Genomic DNA, 21,694 nt, shown 5'->3' with positions numbered 1-21,694 from the left:
TTTTAATTGACAAAAAGGCAGTAGATGCAACGTTTCGACCGACCCTTCCGGTCTTCTTCAAGCAATGAAATAAAGATCATTCATCATTCATCCTGCTTAGCACTTTTTTCTTTCTTTTTATATACCAGTGCAGTGACAGTGAGATACCATTAGAGATTAAACACTGTTTTTGATACTTCGCATTTTTGATTATGGTTCTATAGTAGTCCCCTCCACCTCAATTTAGATTTTTCCCAAATCAAAAGCCTTGGGTAGACAAAAGTCCGCCAAGCTCTGAATGCGCTCGCTCAGCCGACAACGTCAGGCTCGTGACGGGCACCATGGACGGGCACAAGGCGGCGCACGACAACCTACGGAGAACAGTGATGGAGGCAAAGGGGGCGGTACAGGGATAAAGTAGAACTTACATTAGTTTGAACAGGCTGATTCCATGGGTATGTGGCAGGGCCTCAGAACGATGACAGACTACAAAGGCACACTGATGAACACTGATGTCTCCTTGGAAAATAAGCTCAATACTTTCTATGCACTACAGCAGGCCACTACAACAGAAAGTAGAGCCAACACAGTGGCGATTATTCATGGGAGCCAAGCTTCTCCAAAAATGTGACCAGTTAAAAAATGTTAATATATATATTTTTTGTTTTTACCTGTTGACTCATCCATAGTTTACAATACTAGAAAATCGTTATTTTTCATCTCTGTGTTATAATAATTTTCCAATAAGAGTGCGTCGCTGGCAGAATCTATCTCCCCTCCTGGGGAAATGCGAAACTGCCCCCTCTCTATATCTTACACTGCAGGCAGGTACACACGCCTCTCTGGTAGCATTATTTTTGATTGATTGAATCAACTCTACCTTGGCATCCATTTACATTTTTTTTTTTTTTTTTTTTTTTTTTTTTATATTATTAGCCAATAAGATTCTAGCTTAATTCAAATGTGGTTGGTCTTTGCACATCAAAACGCCCACCAGGGGGATTCCAGGTGAGGTGTGGCTTCAGAAGTTCAGACCAATCAAATCACATTAAAAGCTAAATGTCATCATATAGCCTTCGTTCTAGCTAGCCACTAGCCAGTTGAACAATATATGATGAGTACCCTTGTTGTTGATTTAGATCTATTAGAGTTAAAGGGAGAAAGGAGATTAACAGTCATATGGTGGAGAGCCGGTAAGCTTGATTGTGGAATTTAACTTTGGCTAAACACAATATATATATATATATAAATGCTGTTGCTCTGGATATGCAATTGAGAAGGTGGAAGGAAGTCTGTTTTGGTACATTGGTCATGGGTTAAAGGGGCAACGAGCGAAAAAAAAAAAAAAAAAATCTGCGTTAAGCGTGGTTAAGCTGCGTTATATTTTCCCGCCCTTTTACTCTTTTTTTTTTTTTTTTTTTTTTTTAATTGGTTAATTGAGTGAACAGATTGCAGGATGGGTACAGTAAGGTACAGCTCAATACATAACATTGTTAAGGGGATGCAGACCAGAGAAAGTCTTTCGTCTTGTTTACATCCTGTGTGTGTGTGCGTGCGTGTGTCTGTGTGTGTGTAAATGGCTGCATTTATATAGCGCTTTACAATAAGAAAAAACATATGTGCGTGCGTGTGTAATAATAATAATAATTTAGGACCTGCTCCGAGGTCATCAATTGGCACACATGCGATGCATGCATGCAATTCGTATCTGCGATTAACCCATCCCGTCGTCCTTCCCCCCCAAGGGCAGCCGGGAGCAGACAGGCACAACGTGAGCCGCGCCAGGGGACCAATCCATGTGCTCCTGTCCGTCTTCGTCAAGGACGCCACGATCTTGTTGTTGTGCATGTTTTTCCATTGGGTTTATCTTATCGGGGGGGAAACCCTTGCGAGCACGGGGAGAACATGCAGACTCCACACAGAAATGTGTGTGTGTGTGTGTGTGTGTGTGTGTGTGTGTGTGTGTGTGTGTGTGTGTGTGTGTGTGTGTGTGTGTGTGTGTGTGTGTGTGTGTGTAAATGGCTGCATTTATAAAGCGCTTTACAATTTGTTCCTCACATTTGACCCATTCCCTCAGACGTTCACACACCGACGGCGGAGGCGACCATGCAAGGTGCCAACCTGCTCATCAGGAGCAATTAGGGGTTAAGTGTCTTGCTCAAGGACACTTGGACACACGCTGCCCGGGAGGAGCGGCAATCGAACCGGTAACCTTTCACTACCACACGACAGCAGGTTAACCCTTTCACTACCACACGACAGCATGTTAACCCTTTCACTGCCACACTACAGAAGGTTAACCCTTTCACTACCACACGACAGCATGTTAACCCTTTCACTACCACACTACAGAAGGTTAACCCTTTCACTACCACACGACAGCATGTTAACCCTTTCACTACCACACTACAGAAGGTTAACCCTTTCACTACCACACGACAGCATGTTAACCCTTTCACTGCCACGTGACAGCGGGTTAACACTTTCACTGCCACAGCATGTTAACCCTTTCACTGCCACACTACAGCGGGTTAACCCTTTCACTGCCACGTGACAACAGGTTAACCCTTTCACTGCCACACTACAGCGGGTTAACCCTTTCACTGCCTCGTGACAGCGGGTTAACCCTTTCACTGCCACGTGACAGCGGGTTAACCCTTTCACTGCCACGTGACAGCGGGTTAACCCTTTCACTACCACACGACAGCATGTTAACCCTTTCACTACCACACTACAGAAGGTTAACCCTTTCACTACCACACGACAGCATGTTAACCCTTTCACTGCCACGTGACAGCGGGTTAACACTTTCACTGCCACGCGACAGCATGTTAACCCTTTCACTACCACACGACAGCAGGTTAACCCTTTCACTGCCACGTGACAGCGGGTTAACCCTTTCACTACCACACTACAGAAGGTTAACCCTTTCACTACCACATGACAGCGTGTTAACACTTTCACTACCACACTACAGAAGGTTAACCCTTTCACTACCACATTACAGACGGTTAACCCTTTCACTACCACACGACAGCAGGTTAACCCTTTCACTACCACACGACAGCAGGTTAACCCTTTCACTGCCACGTGACAGCGGGTTAACCCTTTCACTGCCACGTGACAGCGGGTTAACCCTTTCACTGCCACCTGACAGCCTGTTAACCCTTTCACTGTCACGCAACAGCGGGTTAACCCTTTCACTACCACACGACAGCGGGTTAACCCTTTCACTGCCACGTGACAGCGGGTTAACCCTTTCACTACCACACGACAGCAGGTTAACCCTTTCACTACCACACGACAGCAGGTTAACCCTTTCACTACCACACTACAGAAGGTTAACCCTTTCACTGCCATGTGACAGCCTGTTAACCCTTTCACTACCACACGACAGCGGGTTAACCCTTTCACTACCACACTACAGAAGGTTAACCCTTTCACTACCACATTACAGACGGTTAACCCTTTCAGTGCCACGTGACAGCGGGTTAACCCTTTCACTGCACACCTGTCTCACTGCTCGCATGTCTCACTGCTCGCCTGTCTCACTGCTCGCCTGTCTCACTGCTCCCTGTCTCACTGCTCGCCTGTCTCACTGCTCGCCTGTCTCACTGCTCGCCTGTCTCACTGCTCCCTGTCTCACTGCTCGCCTGTCTCACTGCTCGCCTGTCTCACTGCTCACCTGTCTCACTGCTCGCCTGTCTCACTGCTCGCCTGTCTCACTGCTCGCCTGTCTCACTGCTCACCTGTCTCACTGCTCACCTGTCTCACTGCTCGCCTGTCTCACTGCTCGCCTATCTCACTGCACCCTGTCTCACTGCTCGCCAGTCTCACTGCTCCCTGTCTCACTGCACACCTGTCTCACTGCTCGCCTGTCTCACTGCTCGCCTGTCTCACTGCTCCCTGTCTCACTGCTCTCCTGTCTCACTGCTCGCCTGTCTCACTGCTCGCCTGTCTCACTGCACACATGTCTCACTGCACACCTCTCACTGCTCGCCTGTCTCACTGCTCGCCTGTCTCACTGCTCCCTGTCTCACTGCACACCTGTCTCACTGCTCGCCTGTCTCACTGCTCCCTGTCTCACTGCTCGCCTGTCTCACTGCACACCTGTCTCACTGCTTGGCTGTCTCACTGCTCGCCTGTCTCACTGCTCCCTGTCTCACTGCTCCCTGTCTCACTGCTCGCCTGTCTCACTGCTCGCCTGTCTCACTGCTCGCCTGTCTCACTGCTCCCTGTCTCACTGCTCGCCTGTCTCACTGCACACCTGTCTCACTGCTCGCCTGTCTCACTGCTCCCTGTCTCACTGCTCGCCTGTCTCACTGCTCGTCTGTCTCACTGCACACCTGTCTCACTGCTCGCCTGTCTCACTGCACACCTGTCTCACTGCTCGCCTGTCTCACTGCTCCCTGTCTCACTGCTCGCCTGTCTCACTGCTCGCCTGTCTCACTGCTCCCTGTCTCACTGCTCGCCTGTCTCACTGCTCGCCTGTCTCACTGCTCCCTGTCTCACTGCTCGCCTGTCTCACTGCTCGCCTGTCTCACTGCTCGCCTGTCTCACTGCTCCCTGTCTCACTGCTCGCCTGTCTCACTGCTCGCCTGTCTCACTGCTCGCCTGTCTCACTCTTAATGTCTCACTCTTACTGTCTCACTCTTAATATCTCACTCTTAATGTCTCACTCTTACTGTCTCACTCAATCTTAATCTCTCACTCTTAATGTCTCACTCTTACTGTCTCACTCTTAATCTCTCACTCTTACTGTCTCACTCTTAATGTCTCACTCTTACTGTCTCACTCACTCTTAATCTCTCACTCTTAATGTCTCACTCTTACTGTCTCACTCTTAATGTCTCACTCTTGCTGTCTCACTCACTCTTAATCTCTCACTCTTAATCTCTCACTCTTAATGTCTCACTCTTACTGTCTCACTCTTAATGTCTCACTCACTCTTAATGTCTCACTCTTAATGTCTCACTCTTACTGTCTCACTCACTCTTAATCTCTCACTCTTAATGGCTCACTCTTACTGTCTCACTCTTAATGTCTCACTCTTGCTGTCTCGCTCTTAATGTCTCACTCTTGCTGTCTCACTCACTCTTAATCTCTCACTCTTAATCTCTCACTCTTACTGTCTCACTCTTAATGTCTCACTCTTACTGTCTCACTCACTCTTAATCTCTCACTCTTAATGTCTCACTCTTACTGTCTCACTCTTAATGTCTCACTCTTACTGTCTCACTCACTCTTAATCTCTCACTCTTACTGTCTCACTCTTAATGTCTCACTCTTGCTGTCTCACTCACTCTTAATCTCTCACTCTTAATCTCGCACTCTTAATGTCTCACTCTTACTGTCTCACTCTTAATGTCTCACTCACTCTTAATGTCTCACTCTTAATGTCTCACTCTTACTGTCTCACTCACTCTTAATCTCTCACTCTTAATGTCTCACTCTTACTGTCTCACTCTTAATGTCTCACTCTTGCTGTCTCGCTCTTAATGTCTCACTCTTGCTGTCTCACTCACTCTTAATCTCTCACTCTTAATCTCTCACTCTTAATGTCTCACTCTTACTGTCTCACTCACTCTTAATCTCTCACTCTTAATGTCTCACTCTTACTGTCTCACTCTTAATGTCTCACTCTTACTGTCTCACTCACTCTTAATCTCTCACTCTTAATGTCTCACTCTTACTGTCTCACTCTTAATGTCTCACTCTTACTGTCTCACTCACTCTTAATCTCTCACTCTTACTGTCTCACTCTTAATGTCTCACTCTTGCTGTCTCACTCACTCTTAATCTCTCACTCTTAATCTCGCACTCTTAATGTCTCACTCTTACTGTCTCACTCTTAATGTCTCACTCACTCTTAATGTCTCACTCTTAATGTCTCACTCTTACTGTCTCACTCACTCTTAATCTCTCACTCTTAATGTCTCACTCTTACTGTCTCACTCTTAATGTCTCACTCTTGCTGTCTCGCTCTTAATGTCTCACTCTTGCTGTCTCACTCACTCTTAATCTCTCACTCTTAATCTCTCACTCTTAATGTCTCACTCTTACTGTCTCACTCACTCTTAATATCTCACTCTTAATGTCTCACTCTTACTGTCTCACTCTTAATGTCTCACTCTTACTGTCTCACTCACTCTTAATCTCTCACTCTTAATATCTCACTCTTAATGTCTCACTCTTACTGTCTCACTCTTAATGTCTCACTCACTCTTAATCTCTCACTCTTAATGTCTCACTCTTACTGTCTCACTCTTAATGTCTCACTCTTACTGTCTCACTCTTAATGTCTCACTCACTCTTAATCTCTCACTCTTAATGTCTCACTCTTAATATCTCACTCTTACTGTCTCACTCTTAATGTCTCACTCTTACTGTCTCACTCACTCTTAATCTCTCACTCTTAATGTCTCACTCTTAATGTCTCACTCTTGCTGTCTCACTCACTCTTAATCTCTCACTCTTAATCTCTCACTCTTAATGTCTCACTCTTACTGTCTCACTCTTAATGTCTCACTCACTCTTAATGTCTCACTCTTAATGTCTCACTCTTACTGTCTCACTCACTCTTAATCTCTCACTCTTAATGTCTCACTCTTACTGTCTCACTCTTAATGTCTCACTCTTGCTGTCTCGCTCTTAATGTCTCACTCTTACTGTCTCACTCTTAATGTCTCACTCACTCTTAATCTCTCACTCTTAATGTCTCACTCTTAATATCTCACTCTTACTGTCTCACTCTTAATGTCTCACTCTTACTGTCTCACTCACTCTTAATCTCTCACTCTTAATGTCTCACTCTTACTGTCTCACTCTTAATGTCTCACTCTTGCTGTCTCACTCACTCTTAATCTCTCACTCTTAATCTCTCACTCTTAATGTCTCACTCTTACTGTCTCACTCTTAATGTCTCACTCACTCTTAATGTCTCACTCTTAATGTCTCACTCTTACTGTCTCACTCACTCTTAATCTCTCACTCTTAATGTCTCACTCTTACTGTCTCACTCTTAATGTCTCACTCTTGCTGTCTCGCTCTTAATGTCTCACTCTTGCTGTCTCACTCACTCTTAATCTCTCACTCTTAATCTCTCACTCTTAATCTCTCACTCTTAATCTCTCACTCTTACTGTCTCACTCACTCTTAATCTCTCACTCTTAATGTCTCACTCTTACTGTATCACTCTTACTGTCTCACTCACTCTTAATCTCTCACTCTTACTGTCTCACTCTTAATGTCTCACTCTTGCTGTCTCACTCACTCTTAATCTCTCACTCTTACTGTCTCACTCTTAATGTCTCACTCTTGCTGTCTCACTCACTCTTAATCTCTCACTCTTAATCTCGCACTCTTAATGTCTCACTCTTACTGTCTCACTCTTAATGTCTCACTCACTCTTAATGTCTCACTCTTAATGTCTCACTCTTACTGTCTCACTCACTCTTAATCTCTCACTCTTAATGTCTCACTCTTACTGTCTCACTCTTAATGTCTCACTCTTGCTGTCTCGCTCTTAATGTCTCACTCTTGCTGTCTCACTCACTCTTAATCTCTCACTCTTAATCTCTCACTCTTAATGTCTCACTCTTACTGTCTCACTCACTCTTAATCTCTCACTCTTAATGTCTCACTCTTACTGTCTCACTCTTAATGTCTCACTCTTACTGTCTCACTCACTCTTAATCTCTCACTCTTAATGTCTCACTCTTACTGTCTCACTCTTAATGTCTCACTCTTACTGTCTCACTCACTCTTAATCTCTCACTCTTACTGTCTCACTCTTAATGTCTCACTCTTGCTGTCTCACTCACTCTTAATCTCTCACTCTTAATCTCGCACTCTTAATGTCTCACTCTTACTGTCTCACTCTTAATGTCTCACTCACTCTTAATGTCTCACTCTTAATGTCTCACTCTTACTGTCTCACTCACTCTTAATCTCTCACTCTTAATGTCTCACTCTTACTGTCTCACTCTTAATGTCTCACTCTTGCTGTCTCGCTCTTAATGTCTCACTCTTGCTGTCTCACTCACTCTTAATCTCTCACTCTTAATCTCTCACTCTTAATGTCTCACTCTTACTGTCTCACTCACTCTTAATATCTCACTCTTAATGTCTCACTCTTACTGTCTCACTCTTAATGTCTCACTCTTACTGTCTCACTCACTCTTAATCTCTCACTCTTAATATCTCACTCTTAATGTCTCACTCTTACTGTCTCACTCTTAATGTCTCACTCACTCTTAATCTCTCACTCTTAATGTCTCACTCTTACTGTCTCACTCTTAATGTCTCACTCTTACTGTCTCACTCTTAATGTCTCACTCACTCTTAATCTCTCACTCTTAATGTCTCACTCTTAATATCTCACTCTTACTGTCTCACTCTTAATGTCTCACTCTTACTGTCTCACTCACTCTTAATCTCTCACTCTTAATGTCTCACTCTTACTGTCTCACTCTTAATGTCTCACTCTTGCTGTCTCACTCACTCTTAATCTCTCACTCTTAATCTCTCACTCTTAATGTCTCACTCTTACTGTCTCACTCTTAATGTCTCACTCACTCTTAATGTCTCACTCTTAATGTCTCACTCTTACTGTCTCACTCACTCTTAATCTCTCACTCTTAATGTCTCACTCTTACTGTCTCACTCTTAATGTCTCACTCTTGCTGTCTCGCTCTTAATGTCTCACTCTTGCTGTCTCACTCACTCTTAATCTCTCACTCTTAATCTCTCACTCTTAATCTCTCACTCTTAATCTCTCACTCTTACTGTCTCACTCACTCTTAATCTCTCACTCTTAATGTCTCACTCTTACTGTATCACTCTTACTGTCTCACTCACTCTTAATCTCTCACTCTTACTGTCTCACTCTTAATGTCTCACTCTTGCTGTCTCACTCACTCTTAATCTCTCACTCTTAATCTCTCACTCTTAATGTCTCACTCTTACTGTCTCACTCTTAATGTCTCACTCACTCTTAATGTCTCACTCTTAATGTCTCACTCTTACTGTCTCACTCACTCTTAATCTCTCACTCTTAATGTCTCACTCTTACTGTCTCACTCTTAATGTCTCACTCTTGCTGTCTCGCTCTTAATGTCTCACTCTTGCTGTCTCACTCACTCTTAATCTCTCACTCTTAATCTCTCACTCTTACTGTCTCACTCTTACTGTCTCACTCACTCTTAATCTCTCACTCTTAATGTCTCACTCTTACTGTCTCACTCACTCTTAATCTCTCACTCTTACTGTCTCACTCTTAATGTCTCACTCTTGCTGTCTCACTCACTCTTAATCTCTCACTCTTAATCTCTCACTCTTAATGTCTCACTCTTACTGTCTCACTCTTAATGTCTCACTCACTCTTAATCTCTCACTCTTAATGTCTCACTCTTACTGTCTCACTCACTCTTAATCTCTCACTCTTAATGTCTCACTCTTACTGTCTCACTCTTAATGTCTCACTCTTGCTGTCTCGCTCTTAATGTCTCACTCTTGCTGTCTCACTCACTCTTAATCTCTCACTCTTAATCTCTCACTCTTACTGTCTCACTCTTACTGTCTCACTCACTCTTAATCTCTCACTCTTAATGTCTCACTCTTACTGTCTCACTCACTCTTAATCTCTCACTCTTACTGTCTCACTCTTAATGTCTCACTCTTGCTGTCTCACTCACTCTTAATCTCTCACTCTTAATCTCTCACTCTTAATGTCTCACTCTTACTGTCTCACTCTTAATGTCTCACTCACTCTTAATCTCTCACTCTTAATGTCTCACTCTTACTGTCTCACTCACTCTTAATCTCTCACTCTTAATGTCTCACTCTTACTGTCTCACTCTTAATGTCTCACTCTTGCTGTCTCGCTCTTAATGTCTCACTCTTGCTGTCTCACTCACTCTTAATCTCTCACTCTTAATCTCTCACTCTTACTGTCTCACTCTTACTGTCTCACTCACTCTTAATCTCTCACTCTTAATGTCTCACTCTTACTGTCTCACTCTTAATGTCTCACTCTTACTGTCTCACTCTTAATGTCTCACTCACTCTTAATCTCTCACTCTTAATGTCTCACTCTTAATATCTCACTCTTACTGTCTCACTCTTAATGTCTCACTCTTACTGTCTCACTCACTCTTAATCTCTCACTCTTAATGGCTCACTCTTACTGTCTCACTCTTAATGTCTCACTCACTCTTAATCTCTCACTCTTAATGTCTCACTCTTAATATCTCACTCTTACTGTCTCACTCTTAATGTCTCACTCTTAATGTCTCACTCTTACTGTCTCACTAACTCTTAATCTCTCACTCTTAATGTCTCACTCTTACTGTCTCACTCTTAATGTCTCACTCTTACTGTCTCTCTCACTCTTAATCTCTCACTCTTAATCTCTCACTCTTAATGTCTCACTCTTACTGTCTCACTCTTAATGTCTCACTCACTCTTAATCTCTCACTCTTAATGTCTCACTCTTACTGTCTCACTCTTAATGTCTCACTCTTACTGTCTCACTCTTAATGTCTCACTCACTCTTAATCTCTCACTCTTAATGTCTCACTCTTAATATCTCACTCTTACTGTCTCACTCTTAATGTCTCACTCGTAATGTCTCACTCTTACTGTCTCACTCTTAATGTCTCACTCTTGCTGTCTCACTCACTCTTAATCTCTCACTCTTAATCTCTCACTCTTAATGTCTCACTCTTACTGTCTCACTCTTAATGTCTCACTCACTCTTAATCTCTCACTCTTAATGTCTCACTCTTACTGTCTCACTCACTCTTAATCTCTCACTCTTAATGTCTCACTCTTACTGTCTCACTCTTAATGTCTCACTCTTGCTGTCTCGCTCTTAATGTCTCACTCTTGCTGTCTCACTCACTCTTAATCTCTCACTCTTAATCTCTCACTCTTACTGTCTCACTCTTAATGTCTCACTCACTCTTAATCTCTCACTCTTAATGTCTCACTCTTACTGTCTCACTCACTCTTAATCTCTCACTCTTAATCTCTCACTCTTAATGTCTCACTCTTAATATCTCACTCTTACTGTCTCACTCTTAATGTCTCACTCTTACTGTCTCACTCACTCTTAATCTCTCACTCTTAATGGCTCACTCTTACTGTCTCACTCTTAATGTCTCACTCACTCTTAATCTCTCACTCTTAATGTCTCACTCTTAATATCTCACTCTTACTGTCTCACTCTTAATGTCTCACTCTTAATGTCTCACTCTTACTGTCTCACTAACTCTTAATCTCTCACTCTTAATGTCTCACTCTTACTGTCTCACTCTTAATGTCTCACTCTTACTGTCTCTCTCACTCTTAATCTCTCACTCTTAATCTCTCACTCTTAATGTCTCACTCTTACTGTCTCACTCTTAATGTCTCACTCACTCTTAATCTCTCACTCTTAATGTCTCACTCTTACTGTCTCACTCTTAATGTCTCACTCTTACTGTCTCACTCTTAATGTCTCACTCACTCTTAATCTCTCACTCTTAATGTCTCACTCTTACTGTCTCACTCTTAATGTCTCACTCGTAATGTCTCACTCTTACTGTCTCACTCACTCTTAATCTCTCACTCTTAATGTCTCACTCTTACTGTCTCACTCTTAATGTCTCACTCACTCTTAATCTCTCACTCTTAATGTATCACTCTTAATATCTCACTCTTACTGTCTCACTCTTAATGTCTCACTCTTGCTGTCTCGCTCTTAATGTCTCACTCTTGCTGTCTCACTCACTCTTAATCTCTCACTCTTAATCTCTCACTCTTACTGTCTCACTCTTACTGTCTCACTCACTCTTAATCTCTCACTCTTAATGTCTCACTCTTACTGTCTCACTCTTAATGTCTCACTCTTACTGTCTCACTCTTAATGTCTCACTCACTCTTAATCTCTCACTCTTAATGTCTCACTCTTAATATCTCACTCTTACTGTCTCACTCTTAATGTCTCACTCTTACTGTCTCACTCACTCTTAATCTCTCACTCTTAATGGCTCACTCTTACTGTCTCACTCTTAATGTCTCACTCACTCTTAATCTCTCACTCTTAATGTCTCACTCTTAATATCTCACTCTTACTGTCTCACTCTTAATGTCTCACTCTTAATGTCTCACTCTTACTGTCTCACTAACTCTTAATCTCTCACTCTTAATGTCTCACTCTTACTGTCTCACTCTTAATGTCTCACTCTTACTGTCTCTCTCACTCTTAATCTCTCACTCTTAATCTCTCACTCTTAATGTCTCACTCTTACTGTCTCACTCTTAATGTCTCACTCACTCTTAATCTCTCACTCTTAATGTCTCACTCTTACTGTCTCACTCTTAATGTCTCACTCTTACTGTCTCACTCTTAATGTCTCACTCACTCTTAATCTCTCACTCTTAATGTCTCACTCTTAATATCTCACTCTTACTGTCTCACTCTTAATGTCTCACTCGTAATGTCTCACTCTTACTGTCTCACTCTTAATGTCTCACTCTTGCTGTCTCACTCACTCTTAATCTCTCACTCTTAATCTCTCACTCTTAATGTCTCACTCTTACTGTCTCACTCTTAATGTCTCACTCACTCTTAATCTCTCACTCTTAATGTCTCACTCTTACTGTCTCACTCACTCTTAATCTCTCACTCTTAATGTCTCACTCTTACTGTCTCACTCTTAATGTCTCACTCTTGCTGTCTCGCTCTTAATGTCTCACTCTTGCTGTCTCACTCACTCTTAATCTCTCACTCTTAATCTCTCACTCTTACTGTCTCACTCTTAATGTCTCACTCACTCTTAATCTCTCACTCTTAATGTCTCACTCTTACTGTCTCACTCACTCTTAATCTCTCACTCTTAATCTCTCACTCTTAATGTCTCACTCTTAATATCTCACTCTTACTGTCTCACTCTTAATGTCTCACTCTTACTGTCTCACTCACTCTTAATCTCTCACTCTTAATGGCTCACTCTTACTGTCTCACTCTTAATGTCTCACTCACTCTTAATCTCTCACTCTTAATGTCTCACTCTTAATATCTCACTCTTACTGTCTCACTCTTAATGTCTCACTCTTAATGTCTCACTCTTACTGTCTCACTAACTCTTAATCTCTCACTCTTAATGTCTCACTCTTACTGTCTCACTCTTAATGTCTCACTCTTACTGTCTCTCTCACTCTTAATCTCTCACTCTTAATCTCTCACTCTTAATGTCTCACTCTTACTGTCTCACTCTTAATGTCTCACTCACTCTTAATCTCTCACTCTTAATGTCTCACTCTTACTGTCTCACTCTTAATGTCTCACTCTTACTGTCTCACTCTTAATGTCTCACTCACTCTTAATCTCTCACTCTTAATGTCTCACTCTTACTGTCTCACTCTTAATGTCTCACTCGTAATGTCTCACTCTTACTGTCTCACTCACTCTTAATCTCTCACTCTTAATGTCTCACTCTTACTGTCTCACTCTTAATGTCTCACTCACTCTTAATCTCTCACTCTTAATGTATCACTCTTAATATCTCACTCTTACTGTCTCACTCTTAATGTCTCACTCTTAATGTCTCACTCTTACTGTCTCACTAACTCTTAATCTCTCACTCTTAATGTCTCACTCTTACTGTCTCACTCTTAATGTCTCACTCTTACTGTCTCTCTCTCACTCTTAATCTCTCACTCTTAATCTCTCACTCTTAATGTCTCACTCTTACTGTCTCACTCTTAATGTCTCACTCACTCTTAATCTCTCACTCTTAATGTCTCACTCTTACTGTCTCACTCTTAATGTCTCACTCTTACTGTCTCACTCTTAATGTCTCACTCACTCTTAATCTATCACTCTTAATGTCTCACTCTTAATATCGCACTCTTACTGTCTCACTCTTAATGTCTCACTCTCAATGTCTCACTCTTACTGTCTCACTCACTCTTAATCTCTCACTCTTAATGTCTCACTCTTACTGTCTCACTCTTAATGTCTCACTCTTGCTGTCTCGCTCTTAATGTCTCACTCTTGCTGTCTCACTCACTCTTAATCTCTCACTCTTAATCTCTCACTCTTACTGTCTCACTCTTACTGTCTCACTCACTCTTAATCTCTCACTCTTAATGTCTCACTCTTACTGTCTCACTCACTCTTAATCTCTCACTCTTACTGTCTCACTCTTAATGTCTCACTCTTGCTGTCTCACTCACTCTTAATCTCTCACTCTTAATCTCTCACTCTTAATGTCTCACTCTTACTGTCTCACTCTTAATGTCTCACTCACTCTTAATCTCTCACTCTTAATGTCTCACTCTTACTGTCTCACTCACTCTTAATCTATCACTCTTAATGTCTCACTCTTAATATCTCACTCTTACTGTCTCACTCTTAATGTCTCACTCTCAATGTCTCACTCTTACTGTCTCACTCACTCTTAATCTCTCACTCTTAATGTCTCACTCTTACTGTCTCACTCTTAATGTCTCACTCTTGCTGTCTCGCTCTTAATGTCTCACTCTTGCTGTCTCACTCACTCTTAATCTCTCACTCTTAATCTCTCACTCTTACTGTCTCACTCTTACTGTCTCACTCACTCTTAATCTCTCACTCTTAATGTCTCACTCTTACTGTCTCACTCACTCTTAATCTCTCACTCTTACTGTCTCACTCTTAATGTCTCACTCTTGCTGTCTCACTCACTCTTAATCTCTCACTCTTAATCTCTCACTCTTAATGTCTCACTCTTACTGTCTCACTCTTAATGTCTCACTCACTCTTAATCTCTCACTCTTAATGTCTCACTCTTACTGTCTCACTCACTCTTAATCTATCACTCTTAATGTCTCACTCTTAATATCTCACTCTTACTGTCTCACTCTTAATGTCTCACTCTCAATGTCTCACTCTTACTGTCTCACTCACTCTTAATCTCTCACTCTTAATGTCTCACTCTTACTGTCTCACTCTTAATGTCTCACTCTTACTGTCTCACTCACTCTTAATCTCTCACTCTTAATCTCTCACTCTTACTGTCTCACTCTTAATGTCTCACTCTTACTGTCTCACTCACTCTTAATCTCTCACTCTTAATCTCTCACTCTTAATAGCTACCAAGCTAAGCTATGTTATTTACTAACGTTATAAACACAATATGTGTACAACGACACAATGATTTACATTATTACAAATATGGTAACGTGGTTGTGGCTTTTACAAATAGTGGTTAGCTTTAGAGATGGATGGATGGCTATAATCACGGAGCAATAGTGAGGTGAAACAGATACATTTTCATTCGGCTAGTAGTAACAAGCATATATCTATGGTAGCAAGGCTCTCTGCCTGCCACTAGCTGTGTGACTCTCAGCGCCCCCTGGTGAGCCCCCTGTTGTCCTGCACCTGTTGTGACGATCATTTCGATTACACACGCACGTTATGAACCATTGATTAAAATATGCATGTGCGTGGTGATTGTGTTGGGCAGACAAAATGTTTGTTAAAAACGCTAAAACTGGGTCAATTTCAATACTTTTTTTTCCCTTCTTCATGAAAGCCACTGTTGGCCTAGTCCACATTGTTTATTGAACAAAAATACAACGTGGAGGTTGACCTTTAACGCTGGCGTCAAGGTAAAACACACATCCTCTCCTCCTCTCATTCACCTCTTAACGCTGGCGTCAAGGTAAAACACACGTCCTCTCCTCTTCTCATTCACCTCTAAACGCTGGCGTCAAGGTAAAACACACGTCCTCTCCTCCTCTCATTCACCTCTAACCAGGGGTGTAAAGTACTTGAGTAATTGTACTTTGTTACAATACTTAAGTACTGTTTTGGGGGATTTGTACTTTACGCGAGTATTATTAGGTTTGTATATTTTTACTCAATTACATTTCAGAGAAAAAAAAACATACTTTTTACTCCTTACATTTAAAATGCAGACCTACAAAGTACAAATCTATTAATAATAGTAATAATAGTATAGAATAGAATAGAATAGAATAGAATAGAATAGAATAGAATAGAATAGAAATACTTTAATCATCCCCAGGGAAATTTGGCACTACAAATCGCTCACAGTAAACATTTAGTTAGACAAAACAAATCACGAATACGAATAACAAAAGATTGCCTAAGAATAAGGAATAAAATAAGCCTAAGAATAACATAATAATAATAAACTACGGTCCGTGATCCACATTTCACATTCACATTTCCTCTGTTATGTGTGTACAATCTGATATAAAATATACAGTAAAAAATACAGAGATCTACATTAAGTGTACAGTAAGTGTAATATTGACAATGTTGTTTTAAATGTAAAAGTCCAGGAATATGGTACTGTCACTCTGTGATGCAGTGTATATTTGTTAGTAAAGTTTTTACTTTAACTTTTTAGTACTTAAGTACATTTAAAAGTAGAAACGTTTTGACTTTCACTCAAGTGTTGTTTTTAGCCAGATACTCTGACTTTTACTTGAGTAAGATTTTGAGACGGTACCCATACTTTCACTTAAGTATAATTTCTGGGTACTTTTTACACCCCTGCCTACTTTGTTACAATACTTAAGTACTGTTTTGGGGGATTTGTACTTTACGCGAGTATTATTAGGTTTGTATACTTGTACTTTTACTCAATTACATTTAAGAGAAAAAAAACATACTTTTTACTCCTTACATTAAAATGCAGACCTACAACGTACAAATCTCGCAGGTCCAACAATTTGAATTAGTATTTGTTTCTCTGGCCGAACTAACATTAACGTTATTAATCCTGCGGCCGCACTTTATTTAAAAACAGCCAATCAAATCCCTATCAATGGAAAATTAACCCGCCCATCCCCATGCTGATTGGTCCTTGTGCAAGCCTAGAAAGCGGGGATCTTTGATTAAACACCTGCTATCAGAAGAATAGACAGTCAGAAAAAAAGTTTTTACTTTCACTTTTTAGTACTTAAGTACATTTAAAAGTAGAAACGATTTTGAGACTGTACCCATACTTTAACTTACCGGTAAGTATAATTTCTGGGTACTTTTTACACCTTCTGGGTTTACACCCCTGCCTCTAACACTCTAGGAATAGGAAGAAAAATAATATTCTCATGCATTTTCTCGAAAACAAAGCATCAAATACACAGGAAAAAACGTTTTCCCACATTTCAGTAGGATCAAACTTTGACATCCACTCTGCTCTCCTCTCCGCCCCCCCGCCTCTCTCAGGCCACCCTGAACGCCCGCACCTCCATACTGGCAGCGGCCAACCCGGTGGGCGGCCGCTACGACCGCAGCAAGAGTCTGAAGCAGAACGTCAACCTGAGCGCGCCCATCATGAGCCGCTTCGACCTCTTCTTCATCCTGGTGGACGACTGCAATGAGGTGAACATGTCTCCGTTCGACAACTGTGTGTGGTTGTTAATAGAGCACCCCATTTTGTGGCTTCTAAAGTTAAATCAAATCAAATCAAATTTATTTGTAAGGCCTGACAACACACGTTAATGTCCCCATGGGCCGTACAAGTCTTCTTTAAACAAGTCAAGAAGAAACATAACAATAAGTCAAGAACAGAACAAGAACACCATAAGGTCCAACAAATTTAAAATAAATGCAAATAATGTGTGGTTAACCCTTTCACTACCACACTACCAAAGGGTTAATCCTTTCACTGACAATACAGAAGGTTAACCCTTTCACTGTGACACTACAGAAGTTGAACCCTTTCACTGCCACACGACAAAGGGTTAACCCTTTCACAACCACACTACTACAGAAGGTTAACCCTTTCGGTTAACTGTCTCAGGTAGTGTGGTAGGGAACGGTCAACCTTCTGTAGTGTGGTAGTGAAAGGGTTAATTATACCATAGTACAGCGCCCCCATTTTGTGGCTTCTAAAGTTAAATGACTGTGTGTGTGTGTGTGTTAGGTGACAGACTACGCCATCGCCAGGCGCATCGTGGACCTGCACTCTCGCTTGGAGGAGTCGGTGGACAGACTGTATACTCTGGATGAGATCCGCAGATATCTGCTCTTCGCCAGGCAATTCAAACCCAAGGTGTGAACCACGAAGTCCCTTTCCCTAACCCTGTGCAGAACTATACAACTCCCGAAAGTTCATTTGGGTTTTTTTTTCTTGTAATCTTTTAATATAAGTAAAGGTATATTCTATATTGTAATACACTAAATTATGTTATATCTAGTAAAATTATTGGAAGAACAAATATAAATGTAAGGGGGTAGGGATCAATAAGCTTAGCTTCCCTCTACTCCTTTTTTGGACATGTCTGCTAACCAAACACATTGCTCTTGACCTTTTTCTTTATAATTCCTTATATTTATTTTTTTAATGTTTTTAAAATTAACCTTTTCATTCATTCATTCATTCTCTCGTAATTCCTAATTGTCTCTGTGATCTAAAAAAAAATCCCCCCGCCCGCGTATAGATCTCCAGCGAATCCAAGGAGTTCATCGTGGAGCAGTACAAGCGGCTCCGCCAGCGCGACGGCTCCGGGGGCGTGTCCAAGTCAGCCTGGCGAATCACGGTGCGGCAGCTCGAGAGCATGATCCGTCTCTCGGAGGGCATGGCCCGCATGCACTGCTGTGACGAGGTGCGTACAGAGAGAAGGAGGGTCACCTGAGTCCCGCCTGGTTCCTATATAGGCCACCAGGGGAGTCACGTGATGGTTCTAAGCAAGTCCAAAGCATACGGCGGGGCGAGCGACGTCGCCTGGCGATGCGTTTCAGCTGTCGCTCACAACGACAATCGCTTAGCACCCCACACCACACATGAATCAAATCTAATTTATTTGTAAGGCCCGACGACACACGTTAATGTCTCCATGGGCCGGACATGTCTTCTTTAAACAAGTCAAGAAGAAACATCACAATAAATCGAGAACAAAACAAAAACACCATAAAGTCCAAATATTTTAAAATAAATGCAACACTCCCAGACGTACCCCACGCGAAGGTAAGGACAAACTCACTAAGACCTAGCAGTAGGAAAAAATGCACCACAGGCAATGTGGAGGAGAGAAACCTTAGAAGGGCCGTTCAAGGGGGGGGATCTCCCTTCTTAGATGTCGGTGATAGTAGTGTTGCAAGCTATACGTTCACTACCACCGATTGGCCTGAAGATGTCCTCAGAGATCTACGATAGCCTACTATGACCACTGCTATGACAGCAGCATTAACAACTCATTGACTGCCAATAACGAGTATATTTGTGCAAACTGTTTGTGAGAGAGGTGGCAATATTGATCCAGAAGGTGCGTTTTCACCAGACTACCTTGGGAGTCCGCATTTCTGGTAAATCAGAAAAATACTAAAGCCAAACCGGCGAGGATGTAATGTTACCGGGACATCAAGGGGGGGTGGGGGGGAGACATCCCTTCTCCAACTAATGTTATTTATTTAAATCGTTCCTGTTAATTAATAATTAACATAAGTAGCATGGTAATAATACGTAGGTTATTGATCAATGAATGTATTGATCAATTAATTTATATTACAAACGATACACCAGCAGAAGTCACGTTATTTCCTCATTGTCCTCGCTGTGTCGCCTGCCGTCGCCTAAAAGAGAATTGGATTGAGCCAGGCGACAGAAGTCGCTGCGCAATCGTCGCTCAAAAATCTCCTGCCGTGTGGGTTCTCTCATTCATAACAATGGAAGCGATCAAATTCTGTCGGTCGCCTGGCAAAAAAATCGCCCGCCGTGTGCGTTGGACTTAAGACCCGCCTGGTTCCTATTATAGACCCTGGGGAGTCACGTGATAGTTCTAAGACCCGCCTGGTTCCTATTATAGACCCTGGGGAGTCACGTGATAGTTCTAAGACCCGCCTGGTTCCTATTATAGACCCTGGGGAGTCACGTGATAGTTCTAAGACCCGCCTGGTTCCTAGTATAGACCCTGGGGAGTCACGTGATAGTTCTAAGACCCGCCTGGTTCCTAGTATAGACCCTGGGGAGTCACGTGATAGTTCTAAGACCCGCCTGGTTCCTAGTATAGACCCTGGGGAGTCACGTGATAGTTCTAAGACCCGCCTGGTTCCTAGTATAGACCCTGGGGAGTCACGTGATAGTTCTAAGACCCGCCTGGTTCCTAGTATAGACCCTGGGGAGTCACGTGATAGTTCTAAGACCCGCCTGGTTCCTAGTATAGACCCTGGGGAGTCACGGTGCCTCAGATGTGGTGCAGTGGTTCTTCCGTCTCAACCCGGTTCACTCTGTGCTTCCAGGTCCAACCTAAACACGTGAAGGAAGCCTTCCGTCTGCTCAACAAGTCCATCATCAGAGTGGAGACGCCTGACATCAACCTGGAGCAGGACGAGGAGATGGAGCAGGAGGAGGAGGAGAACGGTACACACACACGTCTCACACACACACACACACACACACACACACACACACACACACACACACACACACACACACACACACACACATAAACACACACAAACACACACACACACACACACACACACACATAAACACACACACGACACACACACACACACACACACACACACACACACACACACACACACACACACACACACACACTCGGGGGTGACGTAGTGTGCAGTTACTGTTAAGTCAACGAATTTTCTGTATTCAAATTAATAATCGAAAACAAACATACATTTGATTTGTAAAATTCACATTAGGTTAGTCCTCTAGCTCTGGCTTGTCGTTTGTGTTCGCCATACTATGGGACTATGCTAAATTACAGGTCATCTCTCAGTGGTGTGTGTGGGCTCAACGAACAACATCCGGCCCTTTGCACAAGTTATATTTTGGGAAGGGGGGGGGGGGGGACTTGGATTTTTTTTAATTTTTTTCAATTTTTTTTTTTAACTTCATTTTTTAGCGTTTATCGCTTTTTTCTGGTCAAGCATGACCGACAGAAACAGGTTGAATGGGATATAGATCAGGGGAAATACAAGTGCCGCCAAAAAAGTGCCACATAGTGGTTAAAGTAACGTTGCATTCGTTCGGTACACGGCACGTACTGAACCGAAGGTCCAGTATCGAAAAGGTTCGGTGCGAATACATGTACCGTTACACCCCTACTGTGTATGTATTAACGAAACCTCCCGCCTCTCTCACACACACAGGTCAGGAGGACGTCCCCAACGGAGTGAACGGCCATGTGAACGGCATCAACGGCCATGTGAACGGCGTGAACGGTCACGTGAACGGCCACGTGGAGCCGGAGAGTCAGCCCAAGCCCTCGCTCCGCCTGTCCTTCGCCGAGTACAGACGCATCTCCAACCTGCTGGTGCTGCACCTCCGCAGGGCAGAGGAAGGTAAAGAGACACGCACGCCTCGCTCTCTGGTTCTGTTCCGCAGAGGAAGGTAAAGAGACACGCCTCGCTCTCTGGTTCTGTTCCGCAGAGGAAGGTAAAGAGACACGCCTCGCTCTCTGGTTCTGTTCCGCAGAGGAAGGTAAAGAGACACGCCTCGCTCTCTGGTTCTGTTCCGCAGAGGAAGGTAAAGAGACACACACGCCTCGCTCTCTGGTTCTGTTCCCAGTTCGATTCCCTCTCAAGGACACATTTACCATTTAATGCTACATTGAGTCCACATTCAACATCCTGATGGCCTGGGGATAGAGGCTCCTTCTGAGTCTCTCTGTACTGGCCATGAGACTCCGGTAGCGCTTGCCTGACCGCAGCAGTGCAAAGAGGCAGTTGCCTGGTGTACGCCTT

General features: G+C 42.7%; 1 protein-coding gene across 1 annotated transcript; it reads left to right on the top strand.

The window, feature by feature from the left end:
• Positions 1-320: 320 nt before the first annotated feature.
• LOC311226423 (zygotic DNA replication licensing factor mcm6-A-like) lies at positions 321-21,345 on the top strand (the record flags this gene model as incomplete). The annotated part of the gene is made up of 6 exons (XM_084311849.1): positions 321-383; positions 17,207-17,362; positions 17,907-18,035; positions 18,424-18,588; positions 20,222-20,342; positions 21,101-21,345. 6 exons carry the CDS (start codon positions 321-323, stop codon positions 21,343-21,345), a joined length of 879 nt encoding a protein of 292 aa, XP_084167975.1.
• Positions 21,346-21,694: the final 349 nt, after the last annotated feature.

This window comes from Notolepis coatsorum (genome assembly GCF_963971535.1).
Source record: "Notolepis coatsorum genome assembly, chromosome: 4".
Lineage (NCBI taxonomy): Eukaryota > Metazoa > Chordata > Actinopteri > Aulopiformes > Paralepididae > Notolepis > Notolepis coatsorum.
The sequence above is the reverse complement of the archived record's forward strand: the minus strand, read 5'-3'. Positions and strand labels throughout refer to the sequence as shown.